This window comes from Gopherus flavomarginatus, chromosome 10, assembly GCF_025201925.1.
Source record: "Gopherus flavomarginatus isolate rGopFla2 chromosome 10, rGopFla2.mat.asm, whole genome shotgun sequence".
Lineage (NCBI taxonomy): Eukaryota > Metazoa > Chordata > Testudines > Testudinidae > Gopherus > Gopherus flavomarginatus.
The window spans coordinates 16,048,471-16,067,667 of record NC_066626.1 but is presented as its reverse complement, the minus strand read 5'-3'; the positions used below and the strand labels follow the sequence as shown (position 1 = coordinate 16,067,667).

The 19,197-nt window shown below is 42.4% G+C and overlaps 1 protein-coding gene across 6 annotated transcripts in view; it reads right to left on the bottom strand.

Annotated features, from left to right (window-relative positions):
* Positions 1-19,197, bottom strand: part of ERBB4 (erb-b2 receptor tyrosine kinase 4) — a 1,018,488-nt gene that overhangs the window by 193,795 nt on the left and 805,496 nt on the right. For all 6 annotated transcript variants that reach the window (XM_050916103.1, XM_050916105.1, XM_050916107.1 and 3 more), the window contains 3 exons: positions 8,211-8,343; positions 4,109-4,231; positions 910-1,008 (listed from right to left, as the gene is read on the bottom strand). In XM_050916103.1, coding sequence (XP_050772060.1) covers positions 910-1,008; positions 4,109-4,231; positions 8,211-8,343 — 355 coding nt within the window. The remainder of the gene's footprint in view (positions 1-909; positions 1,009-4,108; positions 4,232-8,210; positions 8,344-19,197) is intronic.

The window sequence follows — 19,197 nt, the reverse complement described above, 5'->3', positions numbered from 1 at the left end:
CATGCCCTACCCCCATTCCTCTAAGGGAGCAGGGTAGACAGCGCCCCATTGGAGACTACCTCTGCATAAAGGGAGTTGTCTACCAGCTACCTCCAGGCATTGTAAGGCCAAACTGGAGAATCTAGCCCTTTCCATATTGTGGCAATTAGCTTTACCCCAGTGTTCTGGGGTAGTTTTCTAAAATGACCTCAGTATGATAAATGTTTAGGGGCAGGTCCTCTGCTGGTGTATACCTGCCTACCTGCACTGGCTTCCCTGGAGTGCGGCTGATTTAACACATCTGATGTTGTGAGCCTTACTTTTGAAGATTGCCGTATAGAGATGGCTGAGGATAAGTTCCCCAAATGACAGGGGGGAGGTGTAGAAGAGCCAAGGGTTCTATACAAAACCTGACTCTGTTGCTACTGAGGGTACTGTGTTGTAACATCAGGCTACGTCTATGCAAGGAGTGGATTCCCCTGCTTGTGTGCATATACTCGCGTTAACTCTCAGCTAGCTAGCACAAGGATAAATAACCATGGTAACATGGGTAGCGGCAGCAGAGGCATGGCCGAGCTCTGCCCAGGACGTACCCACTGCTTTTAGGTGGCTTTATACTTTATGCTGCTGCCCGTGGTACCATGATTACACTGCTATTTATACACATGCTAGGTAGATATGAGCTAGCACAAATATGTGTACATGAGCACGGGAATGGTAGCATAGACACAGACTTCATTAAGTTTCAAGGCACCTAGAGCCTTTATACAGGCATCCGCTTAACACTGAAATACAAAGAAAAGAAAAAAAAAAACGTAGGCAGAAAATTACCTTTAAGTTTGGGAGGATTACAGACTGATTTGTTTCCACTGTCAGCACTAGCATGTTATATTTAGGCACAGTCAGAGAGGCTGTACACCTCTTACTTACATCCATGAACTCCACATTTGCCTTGGGACCAGTTGTCTCATTAAGGATTTTAATAGCCACAGGAATCTTTACTGTTTCTCCTTCAGGAACCCAAATACCCTAGGGAAAAAAAGATACAAAAATTAACTCCACACTAGTTGTTAAATCTTTCTCCATGGCTAGGCTTCTTTTCATTATACAATATCCAATTCAGCAAGGAACATTAGAACTCAAAACACACAGAGTAAGTGCATTGAATCATAGCAATGCAGGGCAGGAAGAGACCTCAAGAGGTCATCTAGTCCAACCCCCTGAACTGAGATAGGATTAAGCAAACCCAGACTATCCCTGACAGGTATTTGTCCAACCTGTTCTTAAAAACCTCCAGTGATGGAGATTCCATCCCACTCCCTTCGAAGCTTATTCCAGAGCTTAGCTACCCTTAGAGTTACAAAGTTTTCTCCCAATATCTAACCTAAATCTCCCTTGCTGCAGATTTAGCTGATTATTTCTTGTCCTACCTTCACTGGCCATGGAGAACAAACTGTCCTCTTTATAACTGCCCTGAACATATTTGAAACCTCTTCTCAGTTCGCCCTCAGTCTTTTTTTCTCAGGACTAAACAGGCCCAGGTTTTTTTAACGTTTCATCATAGATCAGGTTTTCTAAACTTTATTATTTTTGTTGCTCTCCTCTGGACTCTCTCCAATTTGTCCACATTTTTCTTAAAATGTTGTGCCCAGAACTGGACACAGCACTCCAGATGAGGCCTCGCCAGTGCCAAGTAGAGCAGGACAATCACCTCCTGTGTCTTACATAAGACAGTCCTATTAATACACTCCAGAATGATATTAGCCTTTTATGCATCTGCATATGTTGGCTCAGCCAATTTCTGGTCCACTCTAACTCCCAGATCCCCTTCAGCAATCTTGCCGCCTGGCCCGCTATTTCCCATTTTATAGCAGTGCATTTGGTTTTTCTTTCCTAAGTGCAGTACTTTGCACTTGTCTTTATTGAATTGTGTCTTATTGATTTCAGATCACTTCTCTAATTTGTCAGGGCTGTTTTGAAATCTACACCTGTCCTCCAAAGTGCATGCAACCCGTCCCAGCTTGGTGTCATCCATAAATTTTATAAACACATTTTCCACACCATTATCCAAGTCATTAATGAAAATATTGACTAGTAACAGACCCAGGAGAGATCCCTGGAGGGCCCCGCTGGATACATCCTTCCTATTGGAAATTCAAAGACAAAACTGTAACGTAAATGAACCTTCTTGACATGAAAACTCTTTGTTCAGCCATTTCTGCTCAGTAATGTCAGCATGCCCATGACACACAGAACAATACGTGTTCCTTTGCTCGGCATTGCTTCCAACTAGTAGTGTATTAGGAATGTCAATTTGGGTAGGCCTCAATTTACTTTGAATGGCTACTGGCAGCAGAGAGCTTGGCTGGGTTCCTTTCTAGCTCTAGCACTCTGGGCCCCATTTCCTATCGCAACTATCCAGTGTAAGGTGGTGTTTGCCACATTGCAGAAGCACAGTCCTTGTTCCTTTCTGTCCCATAGCTGCAGCCACCTGGCTCTGACCTCTGTTGCTCCTGCCTGCATGTCTCTGCTCCACTTCCACAAGGAGCCTGTACTGGGTTCTGTTCCTCCCTCTGTCCCTGTTGGGTGGGTGAGGGGACAGTTACTGACTGATCTGGAACAGCTGGGCAGAGGAGGGGAGACACTCCCAGGAGCAATTTCTGCCTCCTTGCCAGGCCTCTGGAGCAAACTGCCATTGATAGTGGTGTTACAGGAGACTGGGGAGGGCAGGGTCACACAAGCTCTGGATCTTACACATCACGCATGGACCGTACCATGATATGCTAAGATCGATGCCCCCTTCTGCGAAACGTATTTTCTCCAGTGAAAAGTACACTTAAGCTTTAAACTGAGCTTGAGAGCAGCTAATCCTTACTTTTCAACATCCCATGTTGTCTGTGCTTCCGATGTGGGCTGTAGGCGGGGCTGTGTGCCCCAGCCCCTTGGCATCCTAGGCTTGGCGGGTGCTTCAGCTGGGGCCACGCACCTCAGCCCTGTGGCTTCTGCCGCGGGCTGCAGCCGGGACCACGCGCCCCTGCACGGCAGCTGCCTTGGAGGCCATAGGCCCCACTTGCGGCTTCCCAGGCCCGTGTGCTCCTCCCCCACCCCGCCTGCTGCAGCTGGGGCTTGGCAGGGGCTGCAGTCAGGGCCACGCATCCCTGTCCCACAGCTGTGGCCAGCGCTGGAGTGGAGGCCATGTGCCCCCCGTGGCTGCGCACGCCACTGCAGCTGCTGGAGCCAGGGCTCTGCTCCCCACCGTGGCAAGGGGCTCAGCCTGTCAGTCCCCCCGCATATGGGACTCCATTTTTCCCCCCTACCTAGCCCTGCCCTCTGGTTATTTTTAGTAAAGTAACGGACAGATCACGGGCTCCATGAATTTTTGTTTATTGCCCTAGAATTTTTCTAAAAAATAACCGTGATAAAATCTTAGCCTTAATTATAGGTGCTGGTCAGTTTTCTTGGAATTTTGCAATTTCATCACAAGTTTAATTACAAAATGTTGAAAATGTGATTTTCCCCCTCTTCTTTTTCAACCAACTCTATTTAGTGCTTCTAAGTACTTTAACTATGACCTTTAAACTGTGGAATCTGAAGTGCTCAATAAATCTTAAGGGAAATTTGCCATTGTTTTTAATGGGGGAAAGGATCAAAGCTTAGCTGATTATGCTGCTATTATTATATAAGGGAGAGTATTATTATTATACCCATTTTACAGCTTGGTCAAATGAGGTATAGAAATTAACTGGCTTGCACAATGTGCACATTATGTCAGTTACTGAGTGACAAATAGAACCACAAAATCCCATTCCTGTTCTTTAACCTCAAGACTATCTATCCTGTATGTTTGTCATGTCTGTATGTTTGTGTGTGATGTTATTTTTCTCTACATGGAGTAATGTTTGTGTCTTTACCAAGTGAAGCTGAAATCAGCAGATGAAACTAGAGGTGTACTCAAGATGCATCATCATACCCAGAGATGAACTCCCCGGACAGGCTGTGGATTATGATTCAAGCTCATCTGTTGTATAGACAAGAGCTGGGTCCCACACTGCGATGTAACACTTTCAATGATCCATAGGGTTCAAAAAAGAAATAAGGCCACTCAATGCTGTTCAGTGAAGATACTTGCCTTATACACGGTTCCAAAGGCCCCAGAGCCAAGGACCTTGACTCGCTTTAGCTCAGTTTCCTTCAGGATGCGAAGCTGCGCTTGGTTGGGTGCTGTGCCACTTGGGGTCAAGGGCTCCACCAGCTGCAAATCAAAATCCATCAGGATTAGGCACTGGACACAGGAAGACCTCATGAGACTCCTGTTGAAAATGTGCATCTAGTTCCTACTCAGTCCAGTTGGCTAACTAGTTATTAGAATAAAGCAATGGATCTAGTGGTGCCAGGGCTATCGATTCTTCAAGTGAAACCAGTCAAGGTCAGTAAAAAACCAACAGAAAGCAGCTGCAGGATTCTAGGGAGTAACATAATTTCCACTAGGGGCTGCATGATGTCATTAGGAACTGGAAACTGAATCAGTGTCACAATATGTCCCCAATGACTTTTGCTAATTGCAGCAATATAAATGTTTTCTATCTGATGGAAACACAGTGTTTATTATCAGTGCACCATATTCTATTTTTGGCAATTTTAGTGCCCTTTAAAAGTGGCTGTTTTGCTATTGAATAATGGTGACTTATTGATTCATCAAATTCTTATCCTCTTTTTGCGGGTAAGGCTCATTGCTCTAAGCCAGTGGTTCCCAAACTGAGGTTCATGAATCCCTGGGGGGTTCATGAAATGTTACATGGGATTCTTGGGGAAAAAAATCCCTAATGGTGGATAGAGCTGTCCATAGGGACCCCAGGCAGCATGGGGGGCTTCCAAGAACTAAGCAGATCAAAGCAAGCATATCTATCACACTGAGGAGATTTAAACTTCAAGACTCCTTATACAAAATAGAAAGGGAGGTGGATAATTTTTGCTGTTTTTAAAATTAAATAGGCTGCTAGTGTTGTTTTTAAATTATTATGAAGAACAAGTTTAAGCTTTGTTGTACATGCGTTGTTTGCCTGGACTGCTCAAGACCTGAATGCTTGTGTAGGAGGAACTCTTTGAGATGGCATCTTAAATACCTTCCTGCTGTTTCACATCTGATACTCCTTGATGAAACATAGGAGCCAGAGGCGCCAGTACGCGGGGGATGGGGGCAACAAGGGTCACGTGCTGCCCCCATGTCGGTGCCCCCTCCCTTGCAGGCCTCCCCACTTTTCCAGCGGTGCTCCTCCTGGCCCCAGGGTGCATGGAGGCTTTGCCCCCGAGCCCCTTTTTTCTACTGGTGCCTCTGATAGGAGCCTTGTCTTATAACAGGCTTAATCAAAAGCGATACAAGCTACAAAAGTGTTGCCATTTTCATAATGTAATAAAAATACTGTAATGATAAATAATAATTAATAAATAGTGTGCAATAAGCATGTCATACATACACAATTTTTATTTCCAAGATCACTGCTTTTATAATTTTTTCTGGGGTAAGGGAGAAAATCCCTGGAAATATTCAGTTTTAGGAGGGGGTTCATGAGAATTGACATTTTAGTGAAAGGGGTTCGCAGGTTGTTAAAGTTTCAAAACCACTGTTCTAAGCTTTAGTTGTGCCTTAAAGGAGGGCAGCTTTTTCAGAAGCAGAAAACATCTGCAGTAGAACAAGAAATTACAACTGCAACTAATTTATTGCAAGCACTGGTACATTGTGAATTATGATCCAGCAAAGTTTGTGAATGAAGAACAACAGTATGTATGCTCAATCAAAAAGTCATCCGATCTCAGCAACATACAGCCTTTGACTAAAAAACAATGTTTCTTTAAAAATAAATGAAAAAATAAATGAAAAGAACAATACTCTAAACACTGACAAATAGCCTGTCCTCTCTCAGGATAAGGAAAATAATTAAGGGCTACTCCTACTCAAATTGCTTTGAAATCACTGCAGTATTTCAAAGTGTCTGTTTACAAGTCTTAGTGCATAGTGCTCTTCAGTTTGGACACTATTATCATGCTTCTATGAGCATCATGGACTACTTCGTTAGCTGAACAAACCGCTTTGGTGCAAGTAGAAATACCAGTAGCTAGAAATTACTTTTTAAAAGTCTTTAAGAAAATACATAACAAAAACAAACAGCAACAAGCCAAGTGAGTGCGAAGAGTTTGACAGCGATATTTTCATAGTTTGTTTCCCTCTTCCTCCCAATATAGTTTACTTTTCAATACTCATTATGGTGGAAGACGTAAGCCAAATGTAAAAAAAAAAAAATACAACTATGGGAGAAGGTGAACACACAGGGCCACAATCTCTGGTTCACTTCATAGATTCCCACAGAACTTTCCCCCAAATAATTCCTCTTCCCCTTTGTGCTGCCCTGGCAGTGCAAAGGAGATGGAATCTGGAGTTTCACCCATGCCAGGGATTCTCTCAGTCTAAGGCCATCCCTAGAAGTTGAAGAGTTGGTATACCTTACTCCTACCACCCTCCCCAACAGCTGACCAGCTCAGGGGCACATTGGGGTGGAGAGCAACAAGGAGATATAACAAGAGTGGAGGTGTAACCCATTGATCAGTGTGTGTTGATCTGCAGAGATTATGGATCTGTTACAGACCTCAGCTAAAAAGCCTGGCTCTTTAGCTCAAGCTATAGCAACTCATACTTTTAGCTGTGGATGTCCCTGGTTCACTCCATGGTGTCTCAGACAAGATGGCAACTGTCACAAGTGCTCAGTCATTGGGCAGTCCCTTGGGGATGGTTGCCAACTGGCACAGGTTAGCGTTGCAGCCATTCAGGAAGAAGCTTAATGAAAACACAATGTTGCTATGGAAGTCATTTGGGATCAATCTCACACCACTGAATTCAATGGGAGTAGGAGCAAGACCTTAATGACACCAATCGTAACACAATGGAATCAGACGACCAATGACTGTTGGTTTTCCTAAACTTTTTTTTTCTTTAGAGGGATCTATCTGTACTATGCATCTCTGAAAGTGTGTCAGATATATAGAGTTTAGGAGATCCCGTGTCAACCTTCATTTATAACTGAAAATTTAAGATTAAACTTTAATGATGATCAAATATGAACTTCTAACCAAAAATAAGCTTCTGAAGAGCATGGGGACTTGTTTTTCCCCCCAGTAGTGAAGCCAACATGGTAGGCAGGCTACATTGAGCCCAAATAGTTTGTTCTATGGCTCCGTCTCACTTTTTTGCCAGTGGGACTATGGGCCCAGTCCAGTTCCCTTCTGATTCAATGGAAGTTTGAGGCGTAAGTTCCCAATTCAGCAAAGCAATTTTGTTATTATTTATATTGTGCCTACAGGCCTCAAACAGGTTGAGGCCACATTGTCTTATCCACTGCACAAACGTAATAAATGAGAGTTCTGGCACATACGCATGTGATTAACACGATTCACTTTCAGCAAGGGCCTGATGCAAAGTCCACTGAAGACAACTGGAGTCTGACCACTGACTTCAATGGGTTTTGAATATGTGATTAAGCGATTAGATGAATCAGGGCCTAATTTCTACTGGGAGCAGGATTGAGACATGTATGTCAGACAAGATGATCAAAATGCTCCCTTATCATTAAAATATATGAAATAATATATTCATAGGTGCTGACTCCGTGGGTGCTCCAACCCAGATCACCCATGGAAAAATATAGTGGGTGCTCAGCACCCACCAATGGGCCCTGCCAATCAGCTCTTTCCCCTTCCCCCAGCGCTTTCTGCCTGCCAAAGGGCCTTGCCAATCAGCTCTTCCCCCTCCCACACTGAATATCAGCTGTTCAGTGGAGGGCAGGAGGCGCTGGGGGGAGGGGAAGAAGCGGGGGCAGGGAGAGGAAGTGCTAGGGAGGGGCATGCTTGGAGGAGGGGGTGGAATGGGGTGGGCAGAGCAGGAAGAGGCAGGACCTTGGGGGAAGGGGTGGAGTGGGGGCGGGGCCTGGGATGGAGTTGGGGGTCCGAGCACTCCTGGGAAATCAGAAAGTCAGCACCTCTGGATGTATCAATAGAAAACTAATATCCTAGAATAGCTTCATTCACACTATACAATAAATCCAGTCTATGGAAGTATTTCTAGGGACTCAGTGGGCGTTGGATTAGAATCCTAATATATTGTGTGAAAAAAAGTAGAGAAATACTCTGCATCTTTTCAAATATTCAGCTTTTCTGAGAGGTACAACAGAAAATATCCTCACCTCAGTCTCCAGGAACCTCCGCAAGGCCCTCTTCTTTTTGATGCTTTTCCGCCGAACATAAACGGCAAACGTCAGGCCCACAATGATGATGATAAAGAGTCCACCAATCACGCCTGCAGCAATCAGGGGGGTTCTACCAATCAGAATCAAAGACTTTAATGCAAGGCAGGGAAACAGAGCAAAGAACAGCTGCATGCATGAAATAAAACACCTGGAAAACTTATGAAGCATATAGCTCTCAAAATGCAGTAATGTCAGATGATAAATCAAGGAATGCTCATTAAGTGTGGCATTGCTTTCCATTATCCATCTAGGATATTAGTTTTTAATGCACACTTGTGAAGTCGTGGACAAGGAAACACAACATGCACTCTGATGGAAAATGCAAACCTGCAATGGCAAAATGAGGATACATGTACCAGAAGCTTGTTCTGCAAGGAACATAACTAATCTGAGGTCCTCCTTTATAAATCTGACTAGATTAACTCTTCTTTTTTTGTATATTTAGATTAAAAAAATAACACAAATTATGAAAGACTAACTGATACCACTTTGGGCTGTGACTGTAAGTTAATCAAGGCTGGTTCTGAAAGAGGCACATAATTCCAGAGACGTTGCTGCATGGGGCTCTTCAGAAAGCACGCTTAAGAAACTGTACTATTGTAGGTGTCATGTTTCAATGGAGATGTAAACCTGAAGCCCTGATGTTTTTGCAAGCGTTAGGATGTTAGCTCCCAGTGTCCATATAAATTTCACCTTAGGTAAATATCAGAGCTGTGCACAATTCAACAGTTTTAGCTGATAAGTGTTCAGTGATTGTACCCCCTAAGTTTTGCTGTGATATTTGGGCTCACACAAATGTTAAAACTCAAATGGCAGATAAAAGACTGACGAGTTAGGTCTTGTTTAAGGTTGAAACCATGTGATGCTGCCAAATTATGCATGGCTTGCACACAAAACCACAAATCCCTCCCTGGCCCCCACAACTCAGCCCCAGCTGCACAAAAGGTTTGTGAACTTCTGAGGGGGAGTTCAGCCCCTTTCATCTGGTCATGGATTCCTTGGGAGTACACCAGATCTTTACGATCATAGCCTCTTAGTTCAACTCCAGCTAATCTCAAATCCTTATGTCGTATTCATCCTGGACCTGGAAGCAAGGAGTACAGTTCTCCTTCAGCTCAAGGAGCATAGGGGAAGGAGTAACCCCTTACGGTTTCTACTCCCCACACCTCAGCAGTCTCACTCCAATCCAACCAGGGCTTCTGATCCTACATCTTGGGCAACTCTCTGTAAGTATGCTGCTGATGCAGGGTAGTTCTCAGCTTCTCCAGCCACCCCTATCAGAAGTACTGTATCAAATTCAGATAGCAGAAATTTAAATCTGCCAAATTTAAATTGCCAGATTTGGGTAATAAAGCTCCATGTTTAAATGTTCACTATCATGCTCACCCATGGGAAAGTGATTAATCCTTAGGTGCTTAACACATCACTTAGGTATTCAAATATTTGCAGGTAATCCAAATCGAGTCTCAAGACCTTCGACATTTGCATGTGTTATTCAAAACTTCAGGAGCTGAGTGTAAACACCCAACTCATTACTATGCCCCACAAAGTGGCATAGTAGAGATCATGTGGGACTTGAAACAAGCATTGCTAAGTGTTACCCAATAAGACTTAAGTAATAAAAATGGGGTAGGTTTTGCTTTGGAATGGAATAGTAAACATTTCCTTCATTATAATGGTACTTCATTTACAGCTCCACCATCAGGACTTTAAAGTCATATAATCTCGCAAACATTACAGAGGGAAAGAGATATTAGATCATCCTGTTCATCTTCCTGCCAATGCTGAGTTCCTTCCCAGAGTCAAATGTCAAGTGCTTTCTCCTGTTTTAAATGACAAGTCTTTTGACCCTTTCACTTGTTTGACACCATAACTGCACTGAAACCGCACATTTCACTGCTGTTCACTATCATCCCTTGATCACTTTTAGGCACTAATTTTTTGCAAGTATCACTCATTTCTCTTTTTTTTTTAATGCTTTGGTTTCTTAACTTGCTCTTTTGGTTGTCGTTAAGACTTGTTTCATTTCCTATCTATATTTCTAACCTCACTGAGCCCCATTTGTGTTATTTCTCTACTGTCTCTGGTGTTTGCAACACCTCACATTTAATATCATTTGCAAATTTCATTAACATGCTGTGTACTCTTTCCTTCACTGTCATTAATAAGGCTCCTTAATGAAAGTGGGCTTAATACTGATCCATGCAAGGTGGTGTTGATCAGAGTGTAATTGCAGGCATGAAACCTTTTCCCATTATATTTTTTAATCTGGATCTTTTTGCATGTGCCACAGCCACCTACCCACGGCCTCAGCTTGATGTGTGACTGGACTCATAACCCCTTATCTCTGGTAGCATGAAGAGCTTAATCCACTTACATTATAGCTACAAAACAATCTGTTTCTGAATGCAATCACCAGCAGTTGCCTCCTCCCACCACTTTTACCACAGGCTTAAAATGAGTTCCATGAAAATTAAGTGTAAGAATGTCAACCATGAGACATCAAAGCAAGTTTCCTCACCAAAATGGAGATGTTCATAAATCATTTTCAAAAACACTGAGGTCCCAATTCTCTATGTCCCAGCTATGCTAAGACGTAGTAGAGAGTGACAGCTGCAGGAAGCTGGTTGCTGGCTCTCTGATCCTGCCTGGCTCTGGTGGAAATTAGAACAGCTGGGAGCCTACTCGAACTTCTGTCACTGGCATAAGCTCCATATTGAACCTGGCCACAGAAAATCCTTCGGTTATGTTGGGGTGGAGAGTTCCACTGTGCAAAGGGAATTCTCCACTGGCTATCCCTGGCCATTCTAAGGCATATGTAGTGCCTTGAATCACCATTCAGTCCCTGCTCTATTCCTCAGGCAGCACAACTCCGCACTACACCCTTACTTGGGGGCAGATTGCACACTGCCAGCTTTTAATTATTAGAAAAATACGCTAGAAGAAATATTCTGACTTCTAACCTGGAAACTGTGGGCATGTGGCTGAATACTGAAAGCAGGATCCTAGGATCCCCTGTGGAGAAATATCTATTTTCTTTTTAATGCGTACAGTGTTTTCATCTTTAGAAGCACACCAAAATTGAGATGAAAGTTCAAAGTTTGTGTTCCAAGATGTATGAGGGCGCTCAATAGGGGAGCACGTAACGTCAGTCCAACAGCTCTGAAACATCTACAACACTGCAAAAACCAGATAACATAGCCTAATTAATGACATAGAGTAGTAAGTGATTTCATACTCTCGATTGGCAAACAGGAGAAAAAGACAAAATTTTGGTCCACAGAGAAAGAAGAACAGGTCTTCTGTCCCCAGCCCACCTTCAATATTAAAACACATACTATAAAAAGTAAATAAATTGAGCTTTGAAGTCTGGTTTTTAGAGTGCTATAGCGTTTTTTTTTAATATATTTGAACGTAGGATTCATTATCACCTTGAATGCTGATAAGCAGCAGCTTCTTGCTGTTTTTTTCTGGTAAGGCATTCTTTAACTAGAGGCTATCATTTTCTGACAGACATATGGCATATTCCCCTCACTCCCCCATAGGGAATTCACACGACCATAATGTTTTACTATTAGAGACTTGCCTCTCCTGGAAGCTTAGGTACTCTGTAACCAAAATATGAAATTCCCTATTAAGTCAGAATGGCACGCAAATTGTTTTCAAATGTATTTTAATAGCATCTCTCTTCTCTTCACTCATCCTCAGTAAGTTGTACAAGTGGGATTTCCAAAAGCATTCAGTGTTAGCATAACTTTGCTCTTCTGAAATCTGTTGACGTGAGAGAAGAAATAGGCTAACACTGCTTGCATATATAAGATGGGCCTTGCTTTGTGTTTATTCAGGGAACATTATACATTTTTTTAGTTCAGAGAATAGTGATTTCTTCTCCACCACTCTTTGGCTTGTAAGTAAAGAGTTACTGAACACTTGGGGAAGCTTGTCTGTATTAGAAAATTTTATCATGTTTAAACATTTCTTTTTAAACAATCAAGTTAGCTGACATAATACTGGCCACAACTCTATATTCAGTGTAGACAAGGGCCAACCGTGTTCAACATTATGTCAGCTAGTCATGCTTAAAGCTAGGCTCCAGAAGGTTTTAAACCAAAACTTATCCTTGTCTACACTGACCACAAAGTCATGGTTAGCATTTAATTAACTAACTCAGCAGTTAAAACTCGTGTTTAAACATGATAACATTTCCCAGTGTAGACACATCCAGTATTGACAAAAATGTATTTGTATCCAAAATGGCAATTCTCTTTGACCACATCCATGCCTGATTTAGGCACTGATTCAGCAAGGTACTAAAGTATGTGCATAACTTTAAGCATGTGAGCAACAATAATACTCAGCTCTTTTATACAACACTTTTTATCAGTAGATCTCAAATACTTTACAAAGGAGGGCAGTATCACTTCACCCATTTTATAGAGGGGGAACCTGACCAGCTAAAGTACTCACATGCTTAGAATTACAGATATGCTTAAGAGTTTTATTGGATCAGGGTCAGAGTTCTCAGTGTCTTACAAAATTGATCCCTAGCATCATTCTGAAAATAAATTCTTCCCATTATTAAAATAAACTATTAATCAAGACAAGCCTCTTGCTAGCCTCGAAACAAATGCAAACTGTTTAATATAGGGTGCCAATGTTTAGAGAGGGTTACACTTGTTTTGATTATGAGGAAAGTTTTTACTGAAATGGAAGCCAAATGCCAATGTGATGAACAAACACTGTGGGAATGTCAATTAATTGGTAAAAATATGTCCTAACTGTCCCTTAATGTGATAATTTTATATTTCACTTTAATAGTATGATGGGTAATGTCATTTTGTAAAATATGTGAAGGGGCAGGAAGAAGAATATGTCTTTAAAAATCAGTCTAATTTGGGACCACAGACACTAATATATATTATAATTGTACGATTATTGCATGGTGTCACCAAATAACAGGTTTAAGGCTGTCTGGGTGACATAACTATTCATTTCTATACTAGAGTTCCTTAAGGTTAATTTTAGCCCTGAATTTTAAATGTTTGATGTATGAAAATTAAAACATCCTTGTCCTGTTTTCACCAGAAATGACTGATATGTACTCACAATTTTAACTCCATATCATTTTGCCTGGGAATAAATAAGTAATGATAAGGTACCAATTATCATGGTAGGAAAACATGGGTGCTTTTATCTACATACAGTAGAGACGACCATTTGACACTACAGCATACTTGACATTTTTATGCTGAGATTTTTCTTTTCCACCACAAAAGGAAGAAAGGGAAAGCTACTGGTAAGAACTTGCATGGTGACTTTGTTGTTAGGCTTGTCATTTAAATGGATTAATGTGTCTTATAAAATATGCCGAGTTAGCTCCTGGATAAAGTGGATTGATTTATCAGTGATGGAAAGGCAGCTAAATTCACTAGATTTGACTCACAGGTGAAGCAGGTTCATCAAGTCAAAGAACAATCCATTTATATTCTTGTCATATTTTCCATTTTCTTTGGAAAGAGTAATTTCTGCTTTACTGAAAGAAAACTAGAGTCATATCGATAGCGTGCTGATGGGCTGATTTGTGACTAAGACCATTGGCTTCCACTTAAGCAGCTCCCCTCTGCATACATAAAGAGTATATGTTGGGTCCATAAACTGAGATACAGTACACACTTCGCTACAGCAAGTTGCATGCAGTTGACTCAATGTTTCATTTTGTACAATTGACATTATTAAACTGAAAATGTGCTTTCTTCAAATGTAAGCATGTTGCACACTCAGTTGTAGGATATCATACGCCAGTAGGTCAGTCTATCATGGAAACACATACTTCATGAGAACCACGGGAGTTTAAATTTGGTTTGACTGTGGTTTTCAGAGTGCATAATTAGGTCAATCCTTTTCTCCACCCAATATTTTACTGGCATATTAGTCAATTAAGACACTATTCAGCTACACTTTATATGGCAGAAAGTGTCATACAACTTGGAGAACTGGATGAGTAAAATATGGTGGTATGACCCAATTCAATCAATGGCAAACCACAATTTTAATAGGGAGGTGTGTATAATGGAGAATATAGGTCCCAAGAGGCAACACTCCATCTTGACCTGAATGGAAACATCACAAGAATTGTTGGATAGGATTTTTTTCTTCATTGCTTAATCTCTGTGTCCAAAATATGCAATTCACTCCTAGCAAAAGTGAACAGGTAAACTAAATTCAACTGTGCTATAGCAGATTCGGTATTATCTTCACTCTCCAACCTGTATAACTTTTCACAGAAAAGGCAGAACTCAAACATAATTATTCAGAGATTCCACCTCCACCTCATAGCTTGTGCATAGAGTTGAGTAAATACTGTAAATCCTGCATTACTGGAAATATACTAGCATTGCAACTGATAGCGTAGTTCAATCAAATTCATGCCACTCTTTATTTACAGTCATGCACAACTATGTACACATGCATGGAAATGTGTTTGTTCACACACAAAGAATTGGAAACAGTTGTTTGTTAGTGTGCCCACATGTATGTGAGCCTGGGTATTTATGAATCAACAGAGCAATCAGTCATTATTCCGCTCTCTAGAAGGTTTCAGTCATCCAATCAAGGTACAGAAAGAACGGCTAGTCATTCAGGTGATCCATCACATACCATGAATAAAGAACTGTGAATAGGAACTCTTGGAGGTGTACATTTTTCAAACAACCAATTGTATGACACTTGTTTATTCGAGAACAGTATTCGTCCTCTCTTCCTGCACTGAGCTGTTTTTGTGAAGCCACTGTGCACTATTACATCGCTGCTATGTTCCACTACAGAAGTGGCTGCATTCCAGTGATCAATTAAATGAGTCCTATAATGATCTATACAAGTTAGAGAATCCGCAAACCTTTACAGAATCTGGGGAAACCCTGCCTGGAGGATTCAAAAGTTGCTTCTCCCAATTATAAAAGCATCTCTGGAAGGTTATGGAGCCTAAGAAAGAGGTAAGAATCAGGGAGGGAGTAGAGTGTTTTAGCTAAATTGTTGCAGTTCATACACTTGAGTTGAGGTCCGGCATTAAATATTCTATCAGTGTAATATAAAATATACACACTAATTACATTGAGCATTTGGTTCATCCTCAGATTAGTTTACAGAGCCTATGATTTCACTCAGCTTCAATGTCTAGACCACTGCCCTTTCTTAGTGCCAGGCACAAAAGACAACGCAGAAAGGACTCCATGTCAGTCGCCATTTCCCTAGGGGATCCCAACTGACAATCCATCAGAGCATTGACTCCTGAGCTCAAAGGTCTCCATTTTCTCACTTTAGAGAACAGGAGACCCCTTTAAGTGTGTGTCTGTCTTTGCTGCTGTCCTTCTCTCTCAGTAAGGCACAGTTCTGTTTCCTTTGATTCGTTTTTAGAATACTAGCCTTCACGGTTATTGGCGTCCCTTTGAGAGCCGTTATCCAAGAGATTAAGAATCACAGTGCAGATTTAATGAACTTTAGCTTACTGGTGGTGAACACGAACTCTTCAGTCCCAGCTGTAGAATTATCTAGGATAGCTTCAGCTTCCTCAGGCTCCAGGAAGAATTCAGACCGGAATAGCTAGGATTGCATCTCTGTGCTGGTTCTGCAGTCCTTTACAAACTACCTTGTTTCAGAAGTTGTGCTTTCCAGGCCTTTATGGCTTCATTGCTTGCTTTTTTCAGGGGCTGATCCTGTGAAGTCATGATCTCTCAGTTCCCTTAGATGCCAATAAGAGTTCAAGGAGCTCAGCACATTTGTGTAGTAACTTGACACTCCTGCAACTTCATCCCAGGAGCAGTCCCACTGAAACCAAGAGTCAGGGCAGAAGGGTTGGGACATCGGAGGTTGAGCCATACATTTTGGTAGGAAACAATTGTGGGCTCTGAGGTGGGGCTGGGATGAGGGGTTTGGAGTGCACGAGAGGGCTCCAGGCTTGGGGGGTGGGGCTGAGGGATTTGGAGTGTATGAGGGGCCTGTGGGTTGAGGCAGGGGGTTGGGGTGTGAGAGGGGGTGAGGGCTCTGGGCTGGGGGTGCTGGCTCTAGGATGAGGCCAGGGATGAGGCATTTGGGGTGCAGGAGGCGGCTCTGGGCTGGGGCTGAGGGATTTGAAGTTCAGGGGGTTGGATTGCAAGAGCTCTGGGGTGGGACTGGGGATGATGGGTTCAGAGTGTGGGAAGGGGCTCTGGGCTGGGTGTGTGGGCTCTGAGGTGTGGCCGGGGATGAGGTTGGTGCAGAAGGGAGCTCTGGGTTTGGGCAGGGGGCTCAAGGCTGGGGCAGAGGGTTAGAGCTCGGGCTTGGGCTTATCCCATCAGATCCCAGTCAGCAGTGCTGCAGGGCTAAGGCAGGCTACTCCTTACCTGTCCTGGCACTGCACTGCACCCTGGAAGAGGCCAGCAGGTCTGGCACCTAGGCTGGGGGTGGGGGGGCAGGAGGCTCCGCACGCTGCTCTCGCCTGCAGGCACTGCCCTCCCCACCCCAGCTCCCATTGGCCAAGAGTGGGGAGCCAGTGCTCAGGGTGGGGGCAGTTGGCAGAGCCCCATGGCACTCTTGCCTAGGAGCCAGACCTGCTGGCTGCTTCCAGGGCACGGCGCAGTGCCAGGGCAGGTAGGGACTAGCCTGCCTTAGCCCTGCTACACCACCAACTGGACTTTTAATGGCCCTGTCAGCAGTGCTGACTGGAACCACCAGGGCCCCTTTCCGATCTGGTGTTCAAATTAAAAAACGGACACTTGGTCACTCTCTGATTAGGATATACTTCCTCTCATAGTCTAGCAACAAACAATGGTAGTAGTTAGTCCTGCATGTGCACTGATACTTTCTCGTATTCTAATAAATGCCTCAAAATGGCCACAATACTGTATTTACATTCAAACATGTACTCTTGTTATTTCTCATTAAATTTCAAACATGCAAAATTTATCTGTGTGAGACATATGAGAGAATAAACTTAACCAGTGCTCATAAATATCAAGAAGAAACCAAGGTAGATGCATAACAAGGTATACTGTATTTCTGCTTATGCCTGATGCTACTTTGGGAGTTTTCACTATTATATTACAGAAGCAGTATTCTATCTGTGAAAATGTCCTACATAAATTATACCAATCATTAGAAAATCCCATTTGATTAAGGGGATGAAAAAGATAAGAGAAATTGAAGAGACTGCTATAAACAAATGCAGGGCTTACGGGAAAAGAAATGGATACTATGATATGCCTACGAATTCCAATGCATATATAACATCTTCAAGGGTGCTTATGGCCATTGGTCAAAATACTAGGATGGATTTGTAACCATAAATCTGAATTTCCTGGCAATTCTAGCTATATCCATATAGCATTTGGCTTCAATTTAATTTTCTCAATTCCTCTCCAGAAGTAAAATAAAAAGAAATCTCAATGATCAAAGTTATAAAACAGAATTTTCAGCTCTATTTCTGACCTGCATTTCAGTCCATGCCAATTGTACTGAATGGGTGGCAAACTTGGGGAGGGAATGTGGTTAAGGGAGGAGTTATAATACTAAAAATTGCCATGAAGAAGTCTATTCTTTATAAGGAATAGATGTACCTATTTGGCTAGAGCAAACCTTCATTCGAGACTCAAACCAATCTGTTTTTGGTGTTTGAAATGTTTTTTTCACTCCCAAGTCCCTTTGCACTTCCTGTTTCAAGACAAAACTGTAACTAGATCTGCTTCAGTACCAGACAAAAGGCTTTTCTTATTCTCTCTCCAGCCTTACCAGAAAGAGAAAATAAAAAAATCTTAATCTTATGAGTCTTTCAATCCAATTTTGCAAACTAAATAGGTTCAGATTAATTGGGCAAAATTGGCATTGGCAGCTAATCATATAAGCAAAGACACTGTTCAGAGCAAAGACTATGTTTCAAGAAACCTGATTTCTACTCCTGACTCTGCCAGCGATTTGCTATGTGGCCTGGGACAAATCACTGTAGATCTGTCTACATTAAAACCTGTTACCCTGTTTATAACCAGGATGTGACATAATTGATTCCAAAAAATGGTTTAGGTCCATGGTTAGCACATTGTTCAAAATGGTGAAAAAATGTCTTCATGTGTTTATATTGCATCAATGGGACCACCTAAATGGGTGCATATAACCAGGTTCAACAGTCCTCCTTTCTCCAAAATCTCTGTATGGGACACCAACCCAAAATTTATTGCATATGTTGCAAGGGTCACGTGGTGTTCCAGGCTCTCTAGCTCCCTTCTACCTATGCCTGCCCTCTCTCAGAATATTGTTGGACAAGCATCCAGGAAATGGTGAGCTGGTTTAAACACGCAGACATTTCCTTCTGTTGACTGCAGAGAAAAACCCCAGTATTCATTTCAGCTGACACCTGACCAGAGGAACCAATGGGGGGACAAGATGTTTTCAAAGAGGGAAATTGGTCTTTTGACTGTTCAGAAAAGTTTGTGCCAGAGTGAAGGATCCAGGAATCAGCCATCTAACATTTCTTAAAAGTAGTAAATGTTTAAAGAAGGAATGTTAGATGGCTGATTCCTGGATCCTTCATTCTGGCACAAACTTTTCTGAACATTCAAAAGATTGAGTTCCCTCTTTGAAAACATCTTGTCCCCCCATTGGTTCTTCTGGTCAGGTGTCAGCTAGGCTAGTTGAACTTCTTAACCCTTTACAGGTAAAAGAGGAATTAACTCTTAACTGTCTGTTTATGACAGAAGCCTTGAATGGATATTTAATCCAACAGAAAAATCAGGACCCTGCTTACGATCAAGGAATATATCCAGAGGGAAGGTCCAACTGCACCTCTCCCTCCTCATCAAAGGTCATTTGCCACACATCACATGTTTTAAATACGTGGAGGGCAAGATTTCCAAGTGAATTTTCAGTTCCTAGGGGAGGACTATGAGAAAACTTGGGA